The following is a 25,248-nucleotide window of genomic DNA, read 5'->3' as shown; positions in this document are numbered from 1 at the left end:
GCTGACTTAAAAACCCAAACCCCTTTTCTCCCTGGCAACCCCCCGCCCCAGCCCGGCGGCCCCGCTCTCTCTCCCGCCCCAGCCCCGTCCCTATCCGGGCTCCCGGCAGCGCTGTCCCCGCCCCGCAGCGCCTGCGCCCAGCGCCGCTTCCTGGTGGCGGCGGGCCCGGGCCGGTACCGGGGCGATGGCGGGGCCAGGGCCGGTGCTGGCGGTGGCGGCGGGGCTGTGGGCGCGGGGGGCAGCGGGCGGGGAGGTGGTGGCGGCGCGTCCCGGGGCGCTGGAGGAGGAGATCGTGTCGGAGAAGGCGGCGGAGGAAAGCCACCGGCAGGACAGCGCCAACCTGCTCGTCTTCATCCTGCTGCTCACGCTCACCATCCTCACCATCTGGCTCTTCAAGCACCGCCGCGCCCGCTTCCTCCACGAGACCGGCCTCGCCATGATCTACGGTGAGGGGCGCCGGCACCCCCCCCCCCCCCCCCCCCCCCCATGGGAAACCCGTGCGGCCAGGGAAGAGTGGGAGCGGCTGCGAGTGCCGCCCTCCCTGCCCTGAGCACTGGGAGCCCCATCCAAACCCGTCCCGGCTCTGTACTGGGCTAACTGGTGCACCCGGGTTGGTGCCCGGCCGCCCACTTTGATGGCATCACCGGTGGGGACCAGCAGCCCGCCATTCCCTCCTTCAGTGCCCGGTGGCCCCTTGCAGAGGGGCTCTGGCAGGGCTCGTTTCGTGGACGTCCGTGTGGGCGAAGGGGCGCGGGGATCCGGGGGGACACGCCACATGCCCTCCCGGCCGCAGCCCCATCTCGCTGGCATGGCTGGGCTGCGCGCCCCGTCCCGGCTCGCCCTGTGCTGAGTGTTATCTGGGTGGTGCTGGAGGGAAGGTTGGTTGGTTTCCAAACCCCAGATATCGAGGGTTCTCGAGGGCAGTGTTACTCCAAAATCTCTGGCGGTGAGGAACTGGTTGGGTTTTCCCAGGTGGCCTCGCAGGGTGGCTCCAGCGGTTTTCCCAGGCAGCCTCGCAGGGTGGCTGCAGCATCGGTGAAGCTGGTGGGTTTGGAGGCTACCACGTGCCAAGTGGGCTTGAAACCATGCCACTGAGCACCAGCAAGTCCTGCTTGCCCGCTCCAGGGCTGAGCGTGGGGACACTGATCTATGTAGACAGGCTTTGCGCTGGTCAGGAGCCTTGTGTCCCACACGCTGGGGCCAGAGGTTGTGTTTCTACCCTATGTTTAGAGCACCTGAATTTCCAGAAGCTGTCCAAGAAGAGTGGAGAGGCCATTTGGGAAGATGCTCTCATCCTTTGCTGTGCTCAGGGACCCAGAGGGCCAGCAGCCTCACGTCTGGCTGCTCGGGGACCTGCACGCACGAGCTTCTACTTTTGGGGTTCCTCCTCCCGCTCTGACAGGACCTCTTGGTGAGATAGCCCACATGTGTTCCCACAAGAAGTGGAGTAAGACTGTGGGTTGGGGGAGTGGGTCCATAACTGGATGGATTTAATGGTGGCCTGAGGTGACATGGCCTTGTGAAGTGGCCTGAACCAATGCATGGAGATGCCATATGTGGCTCTGCCTGGGTTATCTAGCATGACTTGGAGTTCAAGCAAAGTAGGACTGGAAGTTGTGCTGGGGGGAGTGATTAACGCAGCCACAGATCCTTATCAAGACAAGATTGTTGAGTTTTGGATTGAAAAGGTATCTTCTGCTGAGTGCTGTGGTTAGTGTCTCTGTGCTGTCCTTGCCCTTGCTGGTTGTGGGTGATGTGTGACCAAGCTTGGTCAGAGCAGCGACATGGCCGACTCCCCTGCCCAGCAGAAAGCTTTGCTCTGAAGGCTGTGACTTGACCCTTTTGGGCCGTTGGCTTTTGTGATCCTAAATTTCAGTTAATTGGAAGTCTCCTTCCAAACGGAGGGGTGGAGACACTTGTGTCAGCCCAGAGGCACAAAATACTGGTCTGCCTTTTCAGATTCCTGCAAGCCACCGCTCTGCGGGTGCAGGCGTTGCTGGCCTCCTGCCTGGGGCAGGGGTGGTCACCTCCCCGGGATGGGAGCTGCACTGTGGGAGCATGTGCTTCCAGCACGGAAGGTCTTCCGTCTCCTCCTGCCCTGGAGTTTGCGACACATGGACTTTCTGTTCCTTTCATGCTTTCAGACTTGCCCTTAACCTTGTTCTTCTCCTGGAGTTTTCTTCTTCTTGGTCCTCTGTTCTCCCTGACCCACCTGAGTGCTCCCCTTGTTCTCAGAGGACAACCCAGGTCGTTTCGGTCTCCTGCCAATCTGTAAAACGCATCTTTTCTGTCTGCTCTTTTGCAGACTGTGCTTAGAGAATTGCTGGTGAAATTGGTAACGTCACCCGTCTGGTCATGCAGAAAATCCTGAGTTTTTCTCTGTTGTCAAGGCTTTTGGCATTTAACTTCTCGCGTTATGACAGCTGCCATAGGAAAAGGGATGGGTAATGTCCCAAGGAGCGGTGAGATGATGCTGTTTTACAGTAAGAACTTAAAAGCTGCAGGGAGCAAAGCAGGTACCGCTTCTGCTTTGCTGTCCCCGGCCCCCTGCGATGCTTTCAGCCCCTGCGATGCTTTCAGCCCTGGGGAAGTCTGCTGAAAATGTGGAAGTGCTGCAGCAGGCAGGCTGCAAAACACACCCTGAAATCTGGGCAAGAGAAGCAATTTGTAAAACCTTGTCTTTTTCTAATTAGAAAAAACCCCAACAAGTAACTAAAAAAACCCTTTTGTGTACATCTCTTCTTGCTGAAATGCATCCTTGGTGTCTGTGTTTGTACTCTAAGTTATAAGCTTTTGCTCTGGGTGGATTTGTATCTTACAAATCACACTGTTGGCTCAGAGTTGATGTTCAAGAGCTGGACACAGGCTGGAGTCATTTCAGGGTGGTACACAATAGATGTTCAGTAGCCCCTAAGCTTCATCTTAGTGTTTAAAATGAGTTTCCCCCATCCGAGGTACTCAACATTTAGGACGATTAATTGAACAGTCTTGTTTCAGTTCTTCTTGGGGTCTGATGGTGGATCTGGCAGGAGCTTCTCCAGAAGTTTAGTTTCCTTGTACTTGTTCCCACTTGGCCCCTGGATTGCATACACCTGAATTGCTTGTTGTCAGGATGTCTTCGGTTACTCGCTATGTTTTTCTTTCCTTTTGGTGTCCAGATTAATGCTCGCCTGGGGATCCTGTGTGCTTCCATTGTTGTTAAGTGCCTGAACGGTAATATATTAGTCTTCATTTAAAACCTTACCTCGGAAATGTTCAACAGCACCTAAAAAAAAAAAAAAAAAAGCCCATGGGCTTTTGTTCTTTTTAATGAAGTTGGGAAAAATGCAATGAAAATAATCTCTTGCCCCTTGCATAAAAGAACTCAATTAATTTACCGGCTTTGCCTTTAGCTTCTCTACTCCTTGCAACTTTCAGCTGGCAGCTTCCTCGGTGTCAGGTTCCCTCTGCTCTGCTCCCTCCCAGGCCTCAGTTTTGTAAAACTTTTGGCTGCAAAAGCATGTCGATACTGGCAGAGCGGCTCACGGGTTGCTGCTGGATGGCCCTTTGAGTGCCAAGAGAGTTTAAACCATTTCCTGAGAGACCATCAGAACCAGGAGGACCCACATGGTCCCCTGGGCTTGGTCCAGGTAGCCTGAGCCTAGGATTGGGTTTGGTATCTGAAAAAACTTGGTGTCTGAGCCAGGTTTGTCCCGGGTGCCCCCAGCGAGCTTTGTTAGGTGGGGAGGTTGGTTGGAGACCCACCGCTGGGCAGGAGGGGCTGGTGGTGGGGTCATCCTCATGTTGGCTGAGTAATTGGCTTCAGGCAGAGCGGCAGCACCTCTCCCTGGAGGCAGCTCTGATGGTATCTCTGCCACTGGCCCTTTGTGCACCAAGAGCTCTTTGTGCGGATGTGTATTTGCACGTGGGTGTCTTTTCCCACCTAGGCTTGGGGAGCTCTGGGAGCCTCCCTGGCAGCGTGTTACAGGGTGAGATAAAATGCCTGATTTTTGGAGCCCCAAGCACAGCAGATATTGTAGGTTTATACACGCCACGTCCCTTATCCTATTCCTGGCCAGAGTGAGAATTTGGCTGTGGCTGGCACGCGGGCCGGGAACAGCTGCCCGGGTAAGCGAGACGGCAAGGGCGAGCAGGGGTGCTATCAGATGTAGCGCTGCTTTGGGACGGGGATTAAGAGTGGAGAGGTGGGTGAGTCAGGATCCTTTGTGAATTCCCAGCAGCAATCCGTCTGTCCCTCTTGCCTCTCATCTCAAAGTGATGGGCATTTTAAAATGCCTGGGCATTTAAAGGGATCACTGGATGGGTTTCCAGCTGAGAAAAAAACCAGGCAGCTGTTGTTGTTGGAGGTTTCTGACTCCTGCATGATGCTCTAAAATCAACTTTTTTTTTTTTTTTTTTTTTAAAAAACACTTTTTAAAAGCCGCCCCAGCTGGCTTTGGACGGCTGCAGAGCACAGTGTATCTGGCGCTACCTGCTCTGTAGGAGTGGAGGAGCAGTTGCAAGGGTAGAGGGTAAATGAGCTCTCCAGTCTGGCTTTTCTCCCTTTCATTTGAATTCTCACTGTAACTGTTTAAAGCTGCTTAATAGTCATAAGTAGATGTCAATAACCCTCTGAAGTTCACCTTATCTCAGTGAAGAGTTTTGGTTGTCTCCTGTGGTACCTCAGGGGTTATCATCTTCTGGGTGAAAGGGACCCGGGGTGTTTTGTCCCAGTGCTGTGGTGCCGCGCGCCCTCCCCACCACTTGCTCGTGTAAATACGTGCTGTGGCATCTCAGTGTTCTTGACATCCTTGCCTTCGTTTCCGTACTTTTCTTTCCAGAGCACTGGAAGATCGCTGGAACTCAGAGGCTAGCAGAAGAGTAAGCAAGAGGGTTCCTCTTTGCTGTGCCCTTATAGTGATGGCGATGTAAAAGCAGCTCTCAGATGCTCTGCACGGGGTGAGGTTCCCTGAAGCAGCTCTCCTTGCTGGAGCTGACCGTGCCTGGTTGTGCACCGTCTGTTTCTGTCGGGGCGATTCCGCATTGATGGTGCGGTGCAGGATAAAGCCCCAAGCACATGGTGAGCCCCGTTGACTGCACACGACTAAAAAACATCGGTAGCTTTGGGAGAGCAGCTCAGCTGTGCTGCAGAAGCGCTGAATTTGATCAGAGCTTGGGTTTTGGGTGCAGGGTCTGTCAGCCTGGTCCCTGAGATGAACCCATCTGTGTTACTGGTGTGATGAGTTAGCAGCAGCGAGTCTGTTTGCAGCCTGTTCTTCTGCCCCTGCTCATGGCCTGGATGTGTGCTTGGGTGGCCTTGCTGTGCACGACATCCCCTGGGATGGGACGTGGCGGCTTTTCTTCTGGCCGTCAGTAAAATGAGCAAATCTTGTCCTGGAAAACAGCAGATCGGGAAGTGGCTGCAGGAGATGCTGAATGTGCCGGGGCCATGGCAAAACTCCTGCCCAGGCTCTGCCCCCGTGAGATGGTGGCGGAGGAAGAATTTGGCATTCCCTTGGGTCGGGGTTGTGCCCTGCCTGTAGGAAAGCACAGAGTAAGATCTTAATTAAGGCAGCAGTAAAGAAGCAGGAGCATCCTGGCAGGCAAATGGAGAAGCCTTCTGAGTGTTGCGGTCTTCGTTTAGTTCCCACATGTCTGAAAGCTTTTCATAAATGTGTGGTTCAGAGATGGGGTTAAGATCCAGGATTTCTGTGGCGGCTCAGCGCTGCCTTAATCAAGGAGTTTCGAAAGCCTTTTGTGCTGAAGGCTACGTGGAAAGGTGTCTTGTGGGACACCCCTCCTTCCCAGCCTGCAGATGTCAAAAAGCTCTGCCAGGACAGCACTCGGCACACCGTGCGGGCGAGAAGGAGCCGGAGGAGCCTGCACTGTGTGAATGCCATTAATCTGGATGCGAGTCCTCTGAGCGCAGCTCATCAGCTGTGCTGCAAACGAAAAGTGCCGTATAAATTGCTGACTTGCAAATTAACCCCACGATACTCCTGTGCAGCAGCCGAGCCAGAGGCAGCGTTGGCTTACAGGGCTGCCCTGGGGTGCTGCTCCTGGTGCAGGGCTGAAACTTGGAGGGGGCAAGGAGCAGACCCAGGTGGTCGGCCTGGAAGGCAAAACTTTCATGTTTTTTATAAAACGGGGATCGCCGCTGTGCGCTGCGAAAGCTCCCTGGTGCAGGAGGAGGCTGTGTGGTGCCGCAGCATCCTGTGAAGGATGCTCGCTGTCCACAGAGTGCTGGTGATGGTTGCTTGGTACCTTTTTTAATCTGCTATGAAAACGAAGGGTTTAATGTATTTTTGTAGTGGTGAAACATGATGCCATCGGGTTTCCAGGTGCGATGTACATATTTTGGGCACGTGTAAGCAGCGCCTTGCCCAGGTCCCCAGCTGTGTGCCAGCAGTGCCAGGGTGCTCACCCTAAGAAAACCAGCGTGCCCTCGATGTTGGCCATTCGCTGCACTAGGGCGAGGGTCGGACTGATTGCCGGGTAATTAAAAGCCTTCAGGACCAGTCCACGTCTGGTGTTAGCAAGTCAGCATGAGCACGGAGCGTTTGTATGGCTCATGGGAGGATGCGGGTGTTTTAATATCACGTGGGCAATTATTTGGATGGTGATTGTGCTCAGCAGCTGAGCAGAGGGTCAGGATCCTGGAGAGCCTGATGCTGCATCCCTGCTCAAAGACATCGTCCCGGGAGATTGCCGCTGCTTGTCTCACCAATGCATGTTTCTCCCCAGGGGTCCTGGTTGGCGTGGTCCTGCGCTACGGCATCCACGTCCCCAGCGATGTCAACAATGTGACGCTGAGCTGCCAAGTGCAGACCAGTCCCGCCACGCTGCTGGTGAACGTTAGTGGAAAGTACTACGAGTACACCCTGAAGGGGGAAATCAGTGCCCAGGAGCTCAATAACGTCCAGGATAATGAGATGCTGAGAAAGGTAGGGGAGTCGGCAATGGGAGAGGTGAGCGGTGCTCCCTGCTCCCTCCATGGGAACGGATCCTGTATCTGCTGGATTAAGTAATTTTCTTTTTTTTTAACTTCAGTCGGATTGTGATCAGCTATAAAATTTAAGTTGAACACCACATAATGAAACTCTAGTTTCAGCTGATCTTAATTTAAGCTGTTTAGACTCTGGTCCGTGTCTCCAAAAGATCTCAGACACATCCTTAGCGTCCACACAACAGCATTTCATCTGGTGGGAGTACAGGGTTTCCTCCATATATTTTATATGACATTCTTATTTATGTTTTGTCTTGCAAAGTCTTAACAAACCATTTAACTACTGTTGTCTTTTTTTTTTTTTTTTTCTTAACAGGTGACTTTTGATCCTGAAGTATTTTTCAACATTTTGCTTCCTCCAATTATATTTTATGCAGGCTACAGCTTGAAAAGGGTACGTGCCTTTACAGCGCCTACATTTTTAGTTCTTCTGCCTCCAGAGCATTTTTAATACTTGAGAGTGCTTTAATGCTTGCTCAGCAGGGCAAGGCTGCGGAGCTGGGTACGGTTTTCCCCAGTACACGCAGGATTGTAGGAAGCAGGGCTGAGAGTGCCCCAATCGGTCTTGTCCCCTCCCTCTGCTCCGGGAAGGGTCAACAACTTGACCATTTCCAGCACGGGTTTGCACGGGGGATTTTGAGGTCAGCTGGGCCATTTCAGCCATCCCTACTTCCAAAACACACAGGAGAGTGGGAAGATTTTAGAAAGCAGCAGCTCTCTGAAATGCTGATTTGGAAGGAAAGGAAAATGATCCTGTTTAGCTGCGGGAGAAGGAAGGAGGAATGCTGCTGGGTTAGGAAATCCGTTCCCAGGACTCAGAACAGCACCTTATTAAATACACAGGTACAAGAAAATGATAGCTTCATGTTTATTAATGCTGCATTAACATCTGCTGGTCTGGCAACGTACACCGTTGTGCCGGGCACCATTCAGCCGTACGTATCCAGCTCGTGGGGTTTGAGCTAGGTGCAAGCTGCTACGGACACTGTGTGGGTGCCTGTGCAGGCTTGAAATAAATTGTTAGCAAAAAAAATTTTTTTTTTCCCCCTCCTCTTCCTAGAGGCACTTCTTCAGAAACTTGGGATCCATCCTAGCATACGCTTTTCTCGGCACTGCAATTTCCTGCCTGGTGATCGGGTGAGTAGTTGGAGCTGGTCTGGTTCTTCCGTGAGGGTTTGAGCTGTGCTTGGAGGCAGCGCTGTGAGCAGATCTGCGGCTGCTAATCCCAGCCCAGAAAGATCGCACAGGCTCTGCTACCGCCGCTCAGCAGTGGCAAATAAAACTATTTACTGCCCAAACTTTTACTGTGTGGACAGGATGATTGCCACCTAATTGCTAGGGCTTTCTCAGCTTCCCGTGCAGAATAGTTACATATGTGGCAAGGAAAGTTTCAGACTTCTGTGAAGATTGTCTGGAAAAAACAGGCAGTACCTTCAAGTTCCGGAAAACACAGCCCTGACAAGCATGACACAGGAAGGGGCAGGATCGTAAACGCATCCCCCGTCCTTACTTGCTGGAAGCAAGTGCCTAGTGAGCACAGATTGTGTTTCAGATATTCATCCCTGTGTGCAGAGGGAACTAGATGATTCCCACTCTGAATAGTAGCACGCAGGCTGGCGCACGGTGTTTTCCACTGGAGAGTCCGGTGGATTCAAGCAAACTCAGCATCCGCATTATCTGTTCCTGAAAGTTTTGGCCATTTCAAAGTCAGGCCAAGGTCATCCCACTGAAACATGTTAACGTGAAACACTGCAAAGCGATTGCAAGACCCCGCGAGCCTGGCTGCTGCTTTTCTTTAGCCGTGTTCTGCTCGCAGAGGAGTTTCGCTCCCGGTTTCTCACCAGCACTGTGTTTGTGGTCGGGTGCAGCGGGTGCTTTGGTGTGCCTGGTCCTGGGGTTTCACCAGGCTCAGCTCGCACGGTACAGTTCTTCGGTGTTCCTCTGCTTGGATAACTTTAGGGGTTAATCTGGCAAATTCAGGGGAATTAAGCCCATTTGAATATCGTTTTCATGCACTGCAGAGATGAGTAATTGCCTCTTCTAATCACCAGCTCTGTCGTGTACGGCTGCGTGGCGCTGATGAAAGTCACCGGGCAGCTTGGGGGAGACTTCTACTTCACTGACTGCCTCCTGTTCGGCGCCATCGTGTCGGCTACTGACCCAGGTATCTCAGATGGTTATTTTTTTCCCCCATTTTACCTACATTTTGATCTGGTTTGAGTTGTGGTGAAGAGGAGAAGAAAGTCTGAAACCCCTGTAAGTTCCCTCCTTCAGAATTTTGGAGTTTATTTATGACATTCTTAGAGGTCAAATTTGTTTCCATGCCTTTTTATTTTCGTCCAGTTGTGTGTAATATACCTTCCAAACCTCTGCTTTCCTGAGCCTTTGTTCCAGTGAAGTCCTAGGCAGTCTCTCTTGACTTCGTTGGGTTTTGGGACAGGTCCGCTGTGTCTTTGCCATCCTGGGCCACCAGCTGATGCAGAACAAGATGTGTAATGTGGGGAGGGTTCAGCTGAAAACTTTTAGTTAGTTTAGCGATTTTCTTCTGCTTCCATTTGGGTGGGATTTTGGAAGGCGCGAATCTAATTGAAAATTGATCTTAATGAGCAGTACTGAGGACAGTACATCTTGGTCTACTGACGCACTTTATAAAACAAAACTATGACAAACATGCCTTGTCCAACTGAATTTTACTTAGTTCACTGTTGCTTTTACACGGTAGCTCTTTATTTGCATGTTCTAGCTTCACCTAAAAAACACAAGACCACAAAAAGGCCTCTCCTTCCTCCTGCCCTTTGCTGAACAGGGCTTGAATTTCTTCCTTTGCAGCCTGGTTGCTACATTTGAGACCAGCGTGATGGGACTGGGGGTTGGCAGCATCGCCCCCTTCCCGATGTTGCAGTAGTTTTTGGGGGATCTTTTTAAATGCAGATATTGGTCAGTTTTGCATGGAAGGGAGAGGCTGCATGCCTGGATAAGCCAAGACTTCTGCCCTTTTGAAACAAGTGCCAGTGGCTGTTGTTTCCAGATGAATTGGGAGTTTTACCCACTCATCTTAACAATGAGTCATTTCTGGTTTCAAAGGCAAAATGAGGAGCGTTGAATGTATGTGCATATATGCAAGAATAATGCTGCAGAACGTAACCTGCAGCATAATGTGGCAGTAGCTGCATCTGTCTGCCAGGCGGAGATGCGAGATGTGCATTCCCCATGAGTAGTTAATAATTTATTTTTTATGTTTCCCTAAGATTTGTCAGGTAGTGGTGTGGCTATTACTGCTGATTTTTTTTTTTTAAGTAAAAAAACCCCCAAAAACCAAACAAAAAAACCCCTTAAAAAATAAGCTACAATTATTTCCCAGCTTCCCCAAGCATATCTTGGGTGGGTGTTCATTCAGGCCACTGGTTCCTTTAGCGGGGAGCTGTCCCCATGTGGCTGCAAGGTCAAGCATCCTCTCTGTGACTTATCCGGGGTGTCGACGTTGAGGGGGAGCGTGTTTGCAAAGCAGGGAGCACCTCGCAGGCGTGATGGCGGCATGGTGGGTCCGATGGCAGATGGGCAGAGGCCAGGCAAGGACCTTAGGTAGAAGTAAAGCTTAGAAATGCTGCAAACGAGTTGTTGGCGTCACATCCCATCTTCGGGCTTTGAAAGAGGAACAAGATGATTTCACAGGTAAAAATGGAGCATTGCCCTGTGTGTAAATGGGTTAAATCCCCTTCAGTGAGCACAGATGAGTCCCTGAATGCTGGTTTAAAGGACTTTCACAGAAGTTGATTGGAATTAGCTCAGCCCTCCGCAGCAGCCTGAGCTGTGCACGATGCACCGTGTGCTACATCTTGCTTGCTTTAGATGTTGTGATGTTTTTGCAAGGCTGATATGTAAAACCTGCTGCATTTTCATTATCTTCTTGTAGTCACTGGATCGTGGAAGGACTTGAGGGTACTCCGATCTCTGCCACGTGGCTGTACATCACAAGAAACCCCCACATGGGGTTTGAGCTGATGCCTGGCTTTTTCCAGTTAGGTCTGAAATGTTAACATATCTGTGCTGGCATTTCCAGTGTGTCAACCTGTGTTGAATCCCAGGATTTCTCTCGGAGTTTCAGGGACCGAAGGAAAAGACAGCCTTCATCCTCTTGGATTTCTGCAGGTGGAGGAAGGCTGTCCCTGATGCTCTGAGCTAATGGCATCCCAAAAGCTGGGTGGCTCTTGTCAGCGTTGTACCATGGTCCAGCTCATGAGCTCAGAGCCTCAGGAAGCTCAGTTTGAGTTTGCTCATGTCTGCCTGCTAAAGACTCAATAGTCCTAATGCCCAGGATCTGTTTTAGTAAAAGGAGGAGGAGGAGGGAAATGATGAAGAAAATCCAAATCTGAAAGGGCATATGGAAGTGCTCAAAGTGAGCATGGGGGGAGGCTGGCATCATCGCAGCTGAGTGGCACAGACGTGCAGGAAGGTAGTTTGCTAAAAAGGGGCATTTTGTCTTTGATTACACCAAAATAATGCACCTTTTTGAATGTCTCTCTATTTTTCTATTTGTCAGTGACTGTTCTTGCCATATTCCATGAGCTCCAGGTTGATGTTGAGCTGTATGCCCTTCTCTTTGGCGAAAGCGTCCTCAATGATGCCGTTGCCATAGTGCTGTCTTCGTAAGTGTGTTCTGTTTTTATTTTTAATTGTTATGTATGTTACATGTCAGGCATTGGGGGGAGCCACTCACCCTTGCTTCTGTAAAACAGGAGCATTGGTGTTTGCAAAAGCAGATTTCAAATGTCCCCAAAAGCTGTAGTGACCTTCTCATGCATCTCCTTATTGCAGACCGCAGCTTAGGATTGCGGGTTGTCCTTACAGCCTCCCCCTGCATGACGGATAGTTTTGTTTGGCTTTTATGGCCGGCTGACCCAGCCAGAAGGAAGTTTTTATGTCCCTCTGAAATGGGAGAAGCATCATATCTGCTTTTCAGCCGCAGGATCCCTTGCTGATGGCTTTGCTTCTACCTGTCTTCCTTCCCATCTGCAAATACCTGCTTTTGTTTAGGTGGAAATAGTTGGTAAAACAGCCGTTTCCTTTCTCTCTCTCCCCACTTTCCGTGCATCGAGAAGAAGGTATTTCTTACAGCCAGATTTAATACCCTGGACTGAACACATGGGAAACTTGCTGGCTTTCTAACAAATGTTTTATATTCGTCAATATTTTATGTCCTCTGCATGTAGGACATATTTTATCTGCGTTTTCACTGTGTTGTCATCATGGGAATGTGTTTGGAAATATATAATATCTGCAATGGTGACAGGTTAACGTATAGCCAAGACTAATGCAGAAAATATTTCTGGAATACGTGTCACTCTGGCATGCTGGTTGCGTGGGTTTTACTGAGGTGGAGGCAGCAAGTAACGTATTATGAGCTACATATCGCCACCCACATGAGTTGTATTTACTGAATTGAATGTTTCTGTTGAGATTTCTGGAACCGTTTGTATTGTTTGCTCTGGCTTTTATGCTGGGTATGTCACCGCTGGTGCGGGAGTAAATGCTGCTCTGCCAGGTCGTGTTTAAGGAGCGATCTTGAGTGGGGAGGAGACGGAATCTTCCAGCCTCTGCTGGGAGGTTCCAGGTGGGAACGAATGGGTTCAGCATCAGAGTAATGCCATTTGTGGTGGATCTCTGCATGCGTAGGTGACTGTGCCGTGCGTGGTGATTTGCCTCTTGCACTGTTTTTCAAGTTGTTTCAGTACCAGCTTCATAGCTGTTCCTCCGATTTCCCGCCTTCCTCTTTCCACAAGCTGAGTTCAGTCCGCCCCCCTTCCCCAAAATAAGATAATTTGCACCAAAACAGCAGCTCCAAGCTGCAGTCAGCAGTTACTTTGCTGCAAGGCTTTTGTGCAGACAGGCCCAGCAGCATGCTGACTTCTCGAGGGCTTCTCAGCAGTTAACCTGTACCCCTTTTAAAGCTTGCCGTGGTCTTTGTCTTCACGGTCACCATGAGCAGCGTAAGGCAGCCCCGGTCAGCATGGCGGGTATCACTTGGTGCAGGTATCTGCACCAAGACTCGAGTCACCAGGACACAACCACATGTGGAGTGCAAGGAGGAGGTGAGGGCCTCTTGCTCCAGGGAGAAGAGCTCCTGCGAGAGCACTCCAGAGCTCCTATTTACGGTTCCCTTTTTTTAAATTTAGTTTGTCATTTGCGTGTTTCACAGCAGAGGCGTAAGTGGGGGGACGGTTCTGTTCCCACAAGCAGAAGACCTGCTCCCCAGTTAGGAGGTGCAGGGCTGAGTTGGGAGGATGGGGAATCGGGTGGTTTCTGGGTGGGCGGGCTGTGCTGATGGAGGAGCCGCTGCCTGGGTGACAGCTGGTGGTGGGTGCTGCCTCGTCCCAAGGGGTGAAGAGGGGCTCCGGCCGATTGCGCAGGTTCGGTGATTGCCCCGAGAAGCACCGTCAGGTCCTTGCACGTGGTGAAAGCCAGCGCTGTGGGCACCATCCCCGTGCCGGGGAAGGACGAGGAGCCGGGGGCTGGGACTCCTCCACGGTTTCTGCCAGGAGCTCGGTGCCCCCCGAGGTTCCTCTCCCTGCTTCAGTCCCGGACAAATGTCCGTTCCCATGCTTGGGGACCAGGATCCGTGCCTTTCTGTTCCTCATGCTAGCCTGGCCTGGCCTCGCCTGGCGCCAGGGAACCGGTTGGAGGATGAAGAGGAATTGAATGCGGAACCGAAAGCCAGTGGGCAGTGAGGTGCCAGGGCTGCGGTTTGTGAGTGGGGGGGTAAATGCAGCCGCAGGGTCTCTACCTGCTTCTTCTGAAGGGAGGTTTCACAGGGGCTAAATGCCACAGGGAGCCCCGTGGGCAGGGACAGGGGAAATAAAGCACACAAAGGGCAGCTGGCAATAATGTCTTATCAGCGATGCAAAAAGGAAAACCAGAAGGAAAACTGTAATGGGTTAAAACACAAAACCGACATCCAAACAGTTGGTTATGGAGAGGAAACGAAACCAGTCTGGATTTAAAAAAACCAAACCCGAAACCTCAGAATGAGAGCACATTGGTGAATGGGAAGTAGAGGATTGGATTGACAAAAGAAATTACATCCCAGGGAGAAACTGCAGCTTGCCGTGTAAAAGACAATGCAGAAAAGTGAAATGTATTACAAGCAGGGAAGTTTAGCAAGTGACCCGTGATGAGTTGGAAAGGTGAGGATTGTCATTCCTGTTGCAGAAAAATGTTGAGTGTGTAGTTAGGGGAGAAAGCCGCAGGGCGTGTGCGCGAGGCAGTAACTTTCCGTTCCAGCTTAACTCGGGAGGTTAATCTGCAAATGTTTAAAGTTCACATCCAAGAGTTTTAACAGAGCCAGCTGAGGGATTGCTAACGAGGAAGTTAATGTTTTTTTAAGTTTACGTCAAAGAAAAAGAAAAAAGAAGTTGATATTAAAATGGGATTTAGAAGATGGATAGGAGACCCCTGTATCTCAGCCTTTTCAAGTGAAACAGTGGAATGGCTGGTGCAAGGCTCAGGAGTTAGGAGGGAGCAGACCTATTTGCCATCTCATCACAAAGGTCTGCGATGAAGATAATAGCGTTGCTGTAGCGAACCGGCACTGTTTCATTTGCCTTGCTACCTGTGATATTTCACTTCAGAACTCAGAGTAGTGCAAAGTCAATGTAGTGCATGTTAAATGCAGTAAACCGGCATAACTTACAGTTCTCCAGGGGATTTCACATCAGACACCTCTGTGGAGCCGAGGGAGAAATGTAGGCTTCCCATTTGAATGCTTTGTGGTCCCAGACTGCCTGACTTTATAGAGAACTGATGCCAACCCCCCAAAACACCATCATGAATGACGGACTGTCGCCTAGCAAATGTACTTGCAGGAGATCGCGCGCGAGATGGGCTTTGATCCGATGCTCTAACACCTGGGAGTAAAGGCAGAGCCTTGCCTTGGGGGGGTGGCTGAACAGCAGAAAGCCGACCAGGAGCGAAGGGGATCCCAAACTCCCCGGGACAGGGTGGGCACGCTGCTGTTGCATGCTGTGATCCCAGAGGGATTGTGGTGTGGGACTCAGGTTTTGTCTCCCTGATTTCTCAGGCTCGATCTTTGCAGCGGTCGTAGCACTTTGCAAAGCTCGCGTAGCACCGTGGAGGTGCCTCTCCCTCCAGACTAAGGAGTGTTTTGTTGTGTGTGCTTTTTCTCCCTCTTTCAGTTCAATCGTTGCATACCAGCCAGCGGGCGACAACAGCCACACATTTGATGTCACAGCAATGTTCAAGTCCATCGGGATCTTCCTGGGGATATTCAGTGGATCTTTTGCAATGGGAGCAGCTACTGGAGTTGTGACAGCTTTAATATCCTTTTTGTTGGTTTTTTTTCCCAAGTGTTTGCATAACAGCTGCTTTTTTTTTCTGCACTGCATTTCACCCAGACCCAATGTTTCCTGATTTTTTGCCTAAATTACTGAAAGGCAACGCCATAGACTTTTTAGGAGCAGGCTGTGTAGCGTGGCTGCGAGGCACAACTAGATTTGATATCCTTTCAGCCTACAGTTTCTCTCCAAATTGTCCTTAACCATCTTCAACGTCACCAAATTCACCAAACTTCGGGAGTTCCCGTTGCTGGAGACCGGCTTGTTCTTCTTGATGTCCTGGAGCACGTTCCTGCTGGCCGAAGCGTGTGGCTTTACAGGCAAGCTCCAGCACAGCCCTGCGTCTGGGACGGAGATGTGCAGGGATGACGGGCCTGTTGGGTTTTGCTTCTCCCAGTATCGATTGCAGCTGGGGCTCTCCCTCTGCTTTCAGAAGTTCAGTTATTCTGGGTTCTGGGGTTATTGCTATAGCTACACTACTGGGGTGCAGCTCAGATCCCTTTCCACGACCAGGAGTCTAACGTGATGCTCTGCTCCCCAGGTGTGGTGGCCGTACTCTTCTGCGGGATCACGCAGGCCCATTATACCTATAACAACTTATCTACAGAGTCCCAACACAGAACTAAGCAGGTGAGAGTTCCTCAGCCCACTTCAGCCTCTCGGAATTTCAAGTTCAATATTTTTTCCTTCCCTCTAGCCAGAATTAGGTGCATCTGTCTTTCTGCAGATGGATTTTACTAGGGTTGCTTCTGCAGAAGTATTTATTGCGTGATGGATGGGCGAACATGTTTTTTCTGTTAAATCTGTGTTATATCTAACTCGCTTTTAATTTGTTTTTCTCTTTCAGTTGTTTGAGCTTCTGAATTTCTTGGCAGAAAACTTCATCTTCTCCTACATGGGACTTGCACTGTTCACCTTCCAGAACCACGTCTTTAACCCTACCTTCGTGGTGGGGGCTTTCGTATCCTTTGGAGCCCATTTTATAAAACAAGAAAGGGAGAGGTGCCTCATTCCGGAGTTGTGGAATTTCATTCAAATGTGTGGGGCTTTTTTCAGCCAGTCTAGCTTTATTTTTAAATGGGAATTTCTCCTGTGTAGCGGTGTCTTTGCTAGTTATTTTAAGAAGATGGAGATTCTTTTCCAGCTTTTCTGTTTGGGTTTTTTTTCCCCCGTCTTGTTTCCTTTCATGGGCATTTGAATTAGCTGCTGCAGGGACTCGGTGTTCGATGTGAATGTGGTGCCGAAGCGCAAGGCTTCATCACATGGCAGCGTGGCACCAGGAGTGGCCTTGCAAATGGAGACCGCCCAGTATAGCTATTTCCTCTTTCTCTGCTATTCCATTTTGTTGACCCTGAAAAAAAGCTTTTTTTTTTTTTTTTTTTTTTGTTAAATAGCACAGTTAAAGCTACAGTAGATGCCTCTGAATGATGTCATAAGAAAGGATTTCCCCTTCTGCAGGCAGGAAACAAGCTATCAGCCCTAGTATGTCTCAGCAAAACAAGGATTTTGAAGGAATTTTTTTCATATCACAGGGAAGCCAGTTCAGATGTGCAGAATTATTTTCACCCTTTGCACTGAAGCAGGTTTATACTAATAAATAAAACGTTGTTGTCTTTGCCAATGCTGGCATGTGGGTTTGCAGCGGGGTCTGCTGAATTTCCCCGATGAGCTTTTGCGGGGTCGCAGTGGGGTTGAGGGAGTGAAGAGCAGGGAAATGCCATTTGGGTGGTGAGATTGAAATTTTGTGCTGTGCCTCTTCAGTAGGAAGTGGCGAACTCGCTGATGAAATAGCTCATTCATGAGAGAGATCATGAAATACGTCTCTTTTATGCAAATTCATGATGTTCAGGAAAGAACATAAAAGCTGGAAGCATTTTCCATATTATTCAAGGCTGTGCTGAATACTGGCTCCAAGATTATTTTTGCCATCTGGGTGCTGGTATTAAAAGACACAGCTTCAAAGATAAAAAGCAACATGAAGGGGCTGGTGATTCTTGTATCTCGCAGGCTATGAAAACAGAAAGAGTATTAGGTTTTTTTTTTTTCCTTCTCTGCTGCTGCTGCTTTCATTTTGCTGAATAATCTGTGAGAACGGGACTTGGCTTAAAGCTTCAAACCCAGCTGTGAAGTGTGGCATGCCGGGGAATGTCAGAGGGGTTGTGGTAGCTGTGATAACTTGAGCTTCTCAGAGGACAAATAATTCTTGGGGTGGCAAACGGACCCGGCAGGGGAGAGCATACAGTGGGAAATGGTGCTTTTCTCTGCTCTCACTCATCTAACCTGCCCTCTCATCATTTCCCTTGTTTATTTGTGCTTGTCTCTGTATGATATTCCTGAATTGCAATCTGTATTTTGCAGCGAGGCAGTAACATGCTTTTCCTCCACTGCTGTAGCACTTGGAGCTGGGTTATTATCTTTGCATCCAGAGGACCGGTGTTTCTGAGACTCCCCGGCATTTCCATCAGGCAGCAGAAACTGGCTCTGTGTGCAGAGGTGGGATGCGATGGGCAACATAGGAAGAGCAATTTCCTTAACGTGTGCAAATACAGCTTGCTATCTTCCTAGGAAGAGCTGCCAATATTTACCCACTGTCATTTTTACTGAATTTGGGGAGAAGAAATAAGATTGGAACAAATTTACAGCATATGATGATGTTTGCTGGTATGTTATCACATCCTTGCTTCTGACCGTGTGGCCCATTTGCACGTCCTCCCTCTCGAGCGCCTGGAAATATTCATTATTCAACTCTTAATCTCTTATGAGCAATGTCTGGTGAGCGCGCGGTGTGGGGCAGGAGGAGGGTTTGCCTTTTGGGGCTGGCAAAGAGCGGTGATAACCCAGGCTTTCACAGCATAGGCTGTGAAGTCATCTCTGTGGTCTCCCCCGGTGGCAGATGTCCCGTCAGGAGGACAGGACCACGTGTGGGGCAGTGTGATGTGAATGCCGGGTGGGGAAGCCTGCGGTGGGGGTGGCTGCCTGTGCCGTGGGCTAACACAGCTTTTCTGCCTTCCCTTCCCCGGCAGGGCTGCGAGGAGCCATGGCGTTTGCCTTGGCCATCCGTGACACGGCCACCTACGCCCGGCAGATGATGTTCAGCACGACGCTCCTCATTGTCTTCTTTACAGTGTGGGTTTTTGGCGGGGGCACCACGGCCATGCTGTCCTGCCTGAATATCCGGTGAGTGCGGTGTGCGTGGAGCTCTCCTGGCACAGCACATCTCCCTCCTCCCACCCTTACATTAAGGCACTCGGTTTTACAAGACAGCCTTGAACCACAGTGCCTGCCCACCTGGCGTTGCTTGTCCTAACCCTGTGCTCGTTTTCTCCTCTGCAGAGTCGGTGTGGATGCGGATCAGGAGAACGTGGTGAGTGCGGCACCGTCGGGCAGCATCTCTAGAGGAATTTGCGCTGTGCAGGGGTTACGCTGCCTGTCTGTGCTCTGCTCCCTTCCAGCCATAGGAGGGTTTTTAGCTCCTCTGGTGAAAGAGTCTGCAGTCAGTGGGAGCCATGGCTTTTCTATGCCCTCTGTGCTTATCGTGAGGCTTGCTTTTATTCACTTTGAAAGAAGGGCGTAGAAGTAACACTGGACTGTTTAGTCAGTCCACACTACTGCCACCGTAGATTCAGTCTCTCCCTTGCTGGTCTGAAATAAATATCAAAATGTGTGTGACATGGAGGCTTTCTGCCTCATCCCAGCGTCCAGGGCAGTACAGAAATGCCATTTACTGGCCCATTTTATGTAGCATCTTCCATCCCACTTTTATCCACAGGTACCCTCAGCCTCTCTTTTGCCCCCCAGTTTCCCGTGGGTAGTTATGTGGCAGCCCAGGAACCACCAACCGCGCTGAGATAAATGCTGGAGCCCTGTGGCACCGGGAGTTTTCCTGCCTGGTAGCACCGAGCTGTCTCGCTCATGCATCTGCAGCCCAGTCGTGCTGTGGCTGCAGCTCTAATTGATTTCAGCGTGGGTTCTGCACCTTGGAGGTTCATTGTATTCAGAGCCATTTATTGGGCTGTTCACCTCCTGGAGAGAAAGCATCAAATGCTAAAGGCAGCCCAGAGCCATCAATTTGAAAGCCAGATTTCTGTGAAATATGTAATTGTATTCATAGTCCCCTCCAAACAGTTTTAGATTTTTTCTCTGACTAAAAGGAAGCCAAGAGTCCTCATAACACACAATTATTTGCATACAAAAGTCTCCGGCGAGATTTGATGGAGGTTGGACCTGTCAGTCACTATTAAATGTGATGTTTGGATGCAGCAGCTGGCTCCGAGGCACTTTAAACCTTGGGGCCAGAAACTGGAAGGCTCTAGCAGAAAAATGGTCTCTCTGTGCTTTGATACCACCTCCCTAAGTCTGTTGTACGCCACTAAATGCAGAGCGTGGTGCTGGAAGCACCGTCAGCCTGGCGTGGTGCGAATGTCCTTATGCTTGCTGCACCCCAAAAGTTTCTTCTGAAGAGGCAGTGGGAAGGTGTGAGTCTTCTTACGTCCCCGTGGGGATAACTGGGTGCCCCGTGGGGGCTCCTGGCCCTGGTGAAGGTCTTGGCCTGTTGCCCTGCTGCTGTTTAATGTTTTGCTCTCCTGCAGGGTATCCCGGAGAGCGAGAGGAGGAGCACGAAGGCAGAAAGCGCCTGGCTGTTCCGTATGTGGTACAACTTTGATCACAAGTATCCTTGAATGGTAGTTGGCACGTGCTGTGCCCAATCCCATCTGCCCGAGGAGCTCCGTTGACTCGGAGCCTGGACTCGCCCCTGCTTAGCAGAGGAGCCAGCGTTTGCTTTCCCATCACACTGCTGGTTTTTGATTTGCACCTCCTTGTGTCTGTGGCTGTGAGAAATGACCATTTCCACCCGCCGCCAGTGGGAACACAGCAGTAGCTCAGTTCAAAGCTGGGCTCTGCAGGGCTGGAAGCCCAGGAGATCCTTGGTCCCTGTGGCAGGCGCGCAGGAAGGGCAGGGGGTCTTCTCGTTTGTAGCCCTCTTGCTAGATCCGTGCCCCTCCTTCCTTGCAAATGCTTTGCCATGAATTAGTGAAAGAACAATTTGCCAGGAGAGGCACAAGATGGTGGCACGGGTGATGCTGCTAAGCCTTTTCCTAGCGGGACTGAGTCCTGGTCTGCTCATGTCCTGCTGTTTGCTTGCACTCACATTGCTCATCCCTATAATTTTTGTGCTTCCAGGGACTTGTGTTTCTTTCCTTCCCATGATTTCCTTGAGATGCCAAGTCCCACACCACTGCCTCTGCATCCCACCCCTTGACTTATCCACACGGCCCTATTCCTTTTTCTTCCTTAACCCTCTCTCTAGCTATCTAAAGCCTCTGCTGACACACAGCGGTCCTCCTCTGACAACCACGCTCCCGGGGTGCTGTGGGCCTATTGCCCGGTGCCTGACGAGTCCACAGGCGTACGAAGTGAGTCCATTGGTCTCCTTTCTGTCGCGGTGATGGTGGAGTCTGATGTGTTTAAGTTTCTATGTAGCTTTTGGATGCTGCTCTGCAGCGCTGAGCTGGGAGCCTGGGGGGAGGTCAGATACTGGGGCTGATGGATGAGCTGATTCCCGTGAGTATTTTGCTTTTCCAGCTGACTGGTCCTGAAGGGACTCATGGTGTATTCATGGTGGTTCCTCAGTGACTGGCTCAGTGAAGCTGTCACGGGGAAGCTGTCATGGGTGTCCTTCCCCAGGCCCAGTTGGGAGGACACATGATTTCCCCATCTCTTGCTTTCTTCCAGCCTTGCAGCTGAGCTGTTCCTGCACCCTTCAGCTGCATCACTCGCAACCAAAAAGGTTCCAGCACCTGAATCAGGGCTGGTTTTCTCCTGAAATGGTAGAGTCCTTGTTTGAGCAGCTCAGAGGGGCAGGGAGATGACAAGCAGCTTTGGAGAGCCCATAGGCAGTGCCCTCTTCCACCATCGCAGCAGAGCCTTTGTGCACCCACGCTCTTTGTGGCGCTGGGTTTGCTGCTCAGGTTTGGTGTCCTGTGGCTCTGTGGGTTGCTGGTGCCAGCACGGCTCTCTGGCAGCGCCGCGGCACTCGGGGCATTGCCGGGCCCAGGAGCCCCTTGCAACGACAGCTCTCTGTGGCAGGAGTTTTCTTGCCCTGCCCACACAGTCGAGTTCCCTGCACAAAACTGAGATGGCTCTGATGGGTCGGCCGTGCGATTCCTGTGGTTGTGGGTATTTGAGTCCTGTCACAGCCACTCAAAAGTGCGTTCCCCGTGTATCTGGCTATGGCATGAGAAAGAAGAGCCCAGAGCACCCTTTTTGGCAGTCTGCAGAGAAGTTGGTGTGTTGTGCGAGTCTTCTGCCCACACAGATGTGTGTGTGGCACATCTGGTTATGGTCATGGTGCAGGAGAGTCTGTTGTTCGGTGCTTCTATCTGCTCGTTCGCTGCCGCTGTGCGATTTCAAACATAGCTATTGAGGAAGAGTTAAACAACCCTTTCCTCCTGTGTGTTGCTCAGAATCAAGAGCAGCTGAAGGATGATGACTCTGACCTCATTTTGAACGACGGGGACATCAGTCTGACCTACGGGGATTCCACCGTCAACACCGACTCTGTTGCATCCAGCGGCACGTCGCGGCGGTTCGTGGGAAACAACTCTGAAGATGCGCTCGATCGGGAGCTTGCTTTTGGGGACCATGAACTCGTAATCCGGGGAACACGCCTGGTCCTTCCCATGGACGATTCAGAGCCACCATCAAACGTCCTGGATAACGCAAGACATGGTCCAGCATAAGGTTGCTCGGTTTAATTGACAGTAGTATTTGCATATATGATCAAGAAATATGTACTACCTAAAGTCTAATGCATGTCTCAAAATGTCTAAGCTGTATAAATATTATTTATATGGTGTCAGAAGAATATAAATATTCTCTGCCAAGCACTTGTAAAGAACAAGCTGCAAATTTAAGTTAAAAACTGTGTTGACTGCACTGTGTAGGGTGGAACTGTTTTAGCGTAAGAGTCTTTTGCACACGGTGAGCTTCTTTAATGTGTGATTTGACGAAGGGTTTAGTTCCCAGCGGGAAAAGTAAAGGAGCTGACTCCCTGTTCATCCTTTGAGCCTGGGAGAGGAGGGTAGGGAGGTGCTAGCAAGCATTGGGAAATCGCTTTCTATTCAGATGAGGATTGTGGGGTTTGGGTTTTTTTTTTTTTTTGTCTCTGATTTTTGGATAGTCACGTTTGAAATATAAGTGAAAAATCTGCCCACAGACCCTCTCGTCAGGCAGCGGCCGGTGATAAACTTGTTCGCTTTGTGGGAACCAGAGTTGGGACCTGGAGACTTTTCTGCTTTTTAGTGACCCTGTGCCCAAGCGGGCTAACGGCAGGCACCGGCCAAAGCCAATAGCGAGGACTGCGGGTGTCTGGCTTCTCGGATGGGAGCAGGAGGGAGGGGTAGTTTGTGTCTGTAGTCATGTTTAAGAGGAGGTGATCCCACAGAAGCTACACCAGGCGTGCACAGATTTTAGGGCTGAGTCCATCTTTCAGTTGTGGCTCAAGCAGCTTTCTAGAACCGGCCATCAAATCCTCAATTGGCAACTAAATTTCATGTTTGGGAAAGCGACCGTGTCTTTGTGCGAGCGAATCTGTTCTCCTGCAGTCACGGACGTAGCTAAGATGTGCAGAGCTACCGCAGTTGCACGTGGGGCCACAGAGCCCCAAACTTGAACACAAGCTTTACGGCTACGGATTGACACGGTACCTCCGGACCTCTCCAGAGGTATTGAGCATCTAGGTGGTACTGAAGGGGAGTCGTCCATCCGTCCTCCTGTATAGTCAAAAATCATTGCACTTTGTTTAATAACTCCTTAGCATGCTGTGTGTCTGTAATCCCCACCCGCCCTCTCTCGTGTCTCTTACCATTTAATGAGAAATGTTTGCGAGTTGATTTTTTTTGTTGTTGTTGTTGCTTTTTTTTTTTTAAATTTTAATTTTTATTTTCCAAGGAAGAGCACAGAACAATTTGTGATTTCACACTAGTGTTAAAGGATTTACTCTGTAGTTATGGGAATGGCTAAAGGTGCAGTGAAATTGTTAACCCTGACATCCTTCTTTTTCTCCTGAAAAGGGAGAATCACAGAAATTTACTGTATGTAATTTTATTGTCTATTTTAGCTGCATTTTTGCTATACAAACCTTTCAGGGTTACCAGTGCACTACAGGCCCATTCTGGAGTTAACCCTCTCCAGAGGGCTTAAACAGAGGTGTTCAAAAAGAGAATATACGAAAAAGAGCCAGGTGAGTCCGAGCACTCACAGCTCCCATTAGCTTTCCTTGGAACAAACTCTGCCCCTCTCAGGATCTGACCCTGAGACCTCAGAGCAGCGTCCCCACGGCTGTTGTCCAGCTCCACCTGAGAGCTGGAGGAGACAGGAAATACTGATATTTCGACTTTATATTGTATAGTTGAGAAAATAAATTTACACCTTTTTTTTTTTTTTAATTTTCATTTTCTCAGGTCTAAGTAACATTGCCTTAAATTTACAGATGTGAAAGTAATTATTTTGGCAGTTTATCCCCAAGAAAATGCTTTCTTTTTCCTTCTGAACAAAATATAAAAGTGTTGCCATAGGACTCCTCTAGAAGGGGGGTAATGCTCTGTTTATATTTAGATAGGGCATCTTCCTTGCACCAGTAAATGGCAGTCTCGCTGTTAACGTAGCTGTTGGATTAGCGCTAGCCTCTTTGTTTCCTGCTATGCAGGAATTCCATAAAGTGTGCATTTTATATGATGTCTGTAATTTAATGTCATGTGTTTAAAAAAAACCAAAAAGTTAAAAAAAAAAAAAGTAGGTACCCGTTGACTCTAGGTTTACTGCATCATTTATACATCCTGTTTTTTGTTTGTTTTGCCTTTTTGAAGAGGTATGATAAATAACTACCTCTTGTTTTTTCCTGTATAATCTGACTATGAATTCAATTTACAAAGCTGGCGTTGGTGCAGCCGGAGATGCAGAACGGTTCTGCTCCCCCCAAAAGCCCCCGGGGTTCCATCGCAGGCCCTGTGCACCGGCGCAGCATCAGGGCAGCGCAGGGCTCCCTCCCAGGCAATCCCCAGCTGAGGTGCAAATTCGCAGCCGAGCGCTGCGAGGTGGCCACAGGGTAACGTTTTACCGTAGCCTTGGTAGCATTCCCCTCTTCCTCTGACCCTTCGACTTCAATAATTTATCCACTCTCTTTAAGCTTGCCAACACATTACCATAAGCCTCAGCTTTTGACACCAGTGACAGTTCAGTTAGGACATTAAAGAAAAAAAAAAGTTAACAGATGATGATTTTATGGGTGAACTGTTATGATCCATACGTAATATAACCAGGACTGTTTTGAGTAGTCTTGTGAATGAATGAATCTAAGCTGAAATTCAAGAGTGATTTAATAAATGACTCGGATTCATCCTCAGCTGATGATTTTCTTTGTCCTGCTGCAGCAGAGAATACACGAGTGCCTGGTTTTCAGATGCAGAGCCCTGATGGCTTGTGTGCTGCAGATGAAGTTAAGGGTACCTTGGAGAATCAGGCCCCGAGACCTTTCACCAAATAGACAAGACAGCCCCGAGGTGGCAGTTTACAGCTCCCACAAAGATTTAGAGAAGGTGCCCTTCTTCTGTAAATTGAATTTTCATGGGTTTTGCACATGAAAAAGCATTGTAGGTAAAGTTATGATTTGTACTAGTACTGTCGATTTGTGTGGTAATGGCATTAACTCCGTAGCTGTGGTGTTTGTGCAGCTGATCTGTGATAGCTGATGATCACTATTGGACCTTCTGTTTACACTGACTAAATCCTTTACTGTTGCGTTGTACTGTGAAAGAACGATTATGGGCCTATAAAAGATTTTTTTTTTTTCTGGAATTGCGTGTACCGTTTCATTAATTCACACGGAAATAAATCTGTAGCAAAGTGACGATGTGC

The 25,248-nt window shown here is 49.8% G+C and overlaps 1 protein-coding gene across 2 annotated transcripts; it reads left to right on the top strand.

The window, feature by feature from the left end:
* Positions 1-152: 152 nt before the first annotated feature.
* Positions 153-25,248, top strand: SLC9A6 (solute carrier family 9 member A6). Of its 2 annotated transcripts, none has more exons than XM_075763146.1 (16): positions 153-446; positions 6,724-6,923; positions 7,302-7,379; positions 8,046-8,122; positions 9,037-9,149; positions 11,526-11,631; positions 15,175-15,316; positions 15,548-15,653; positions 15,875-15,963; positions 16,181-16,294; positions 17,883-17,994; positions 18,357-18,510; positions 18,667-18,697; positions 19,923-20,002; positions 20,642-20,747; positions 21,798-25,248. In XM_075763146.1, the coding sequence occupies exons 1-16, from the start codon at positions 185-187 to the stop codon at positions 22,071-22,073; spliced, it is 2,046 nt and encodes a 681-aa protein (XP_075619261.1). In that variant the 5' UTR covers positions 153-184; the 3' UTR covers positions 22,074-25,248. The 2 variants fall into 2 exon arrangements, with proteins under 2 accessions (XP_075619261.1, XP_075619260.1); XM_075763145.1 differs by having other exon boundaries at positions 15,175-15,321; positions 15,553-15,653.

Source organism: Balearica regulorum, chromosome 11 (assembly GCF_011004875.1).
Source record: "Balearica regulorum gibbericeps isolate bBalReg1 chromosome 11, bBalReg1.pri, whole genome shotgun sequence".
NCBI classification, from domain to species: Eukaryota; Metazoa; Chordata; class Aves; order Gruiformes; family Gruidae; genus Balearica; species Balearica regulorum.
The sequence above is the reverse complement of the archived record's forward strand: the minus strand, read 5'-3'. Positions and strand labels throughout refer to the sequence as shown.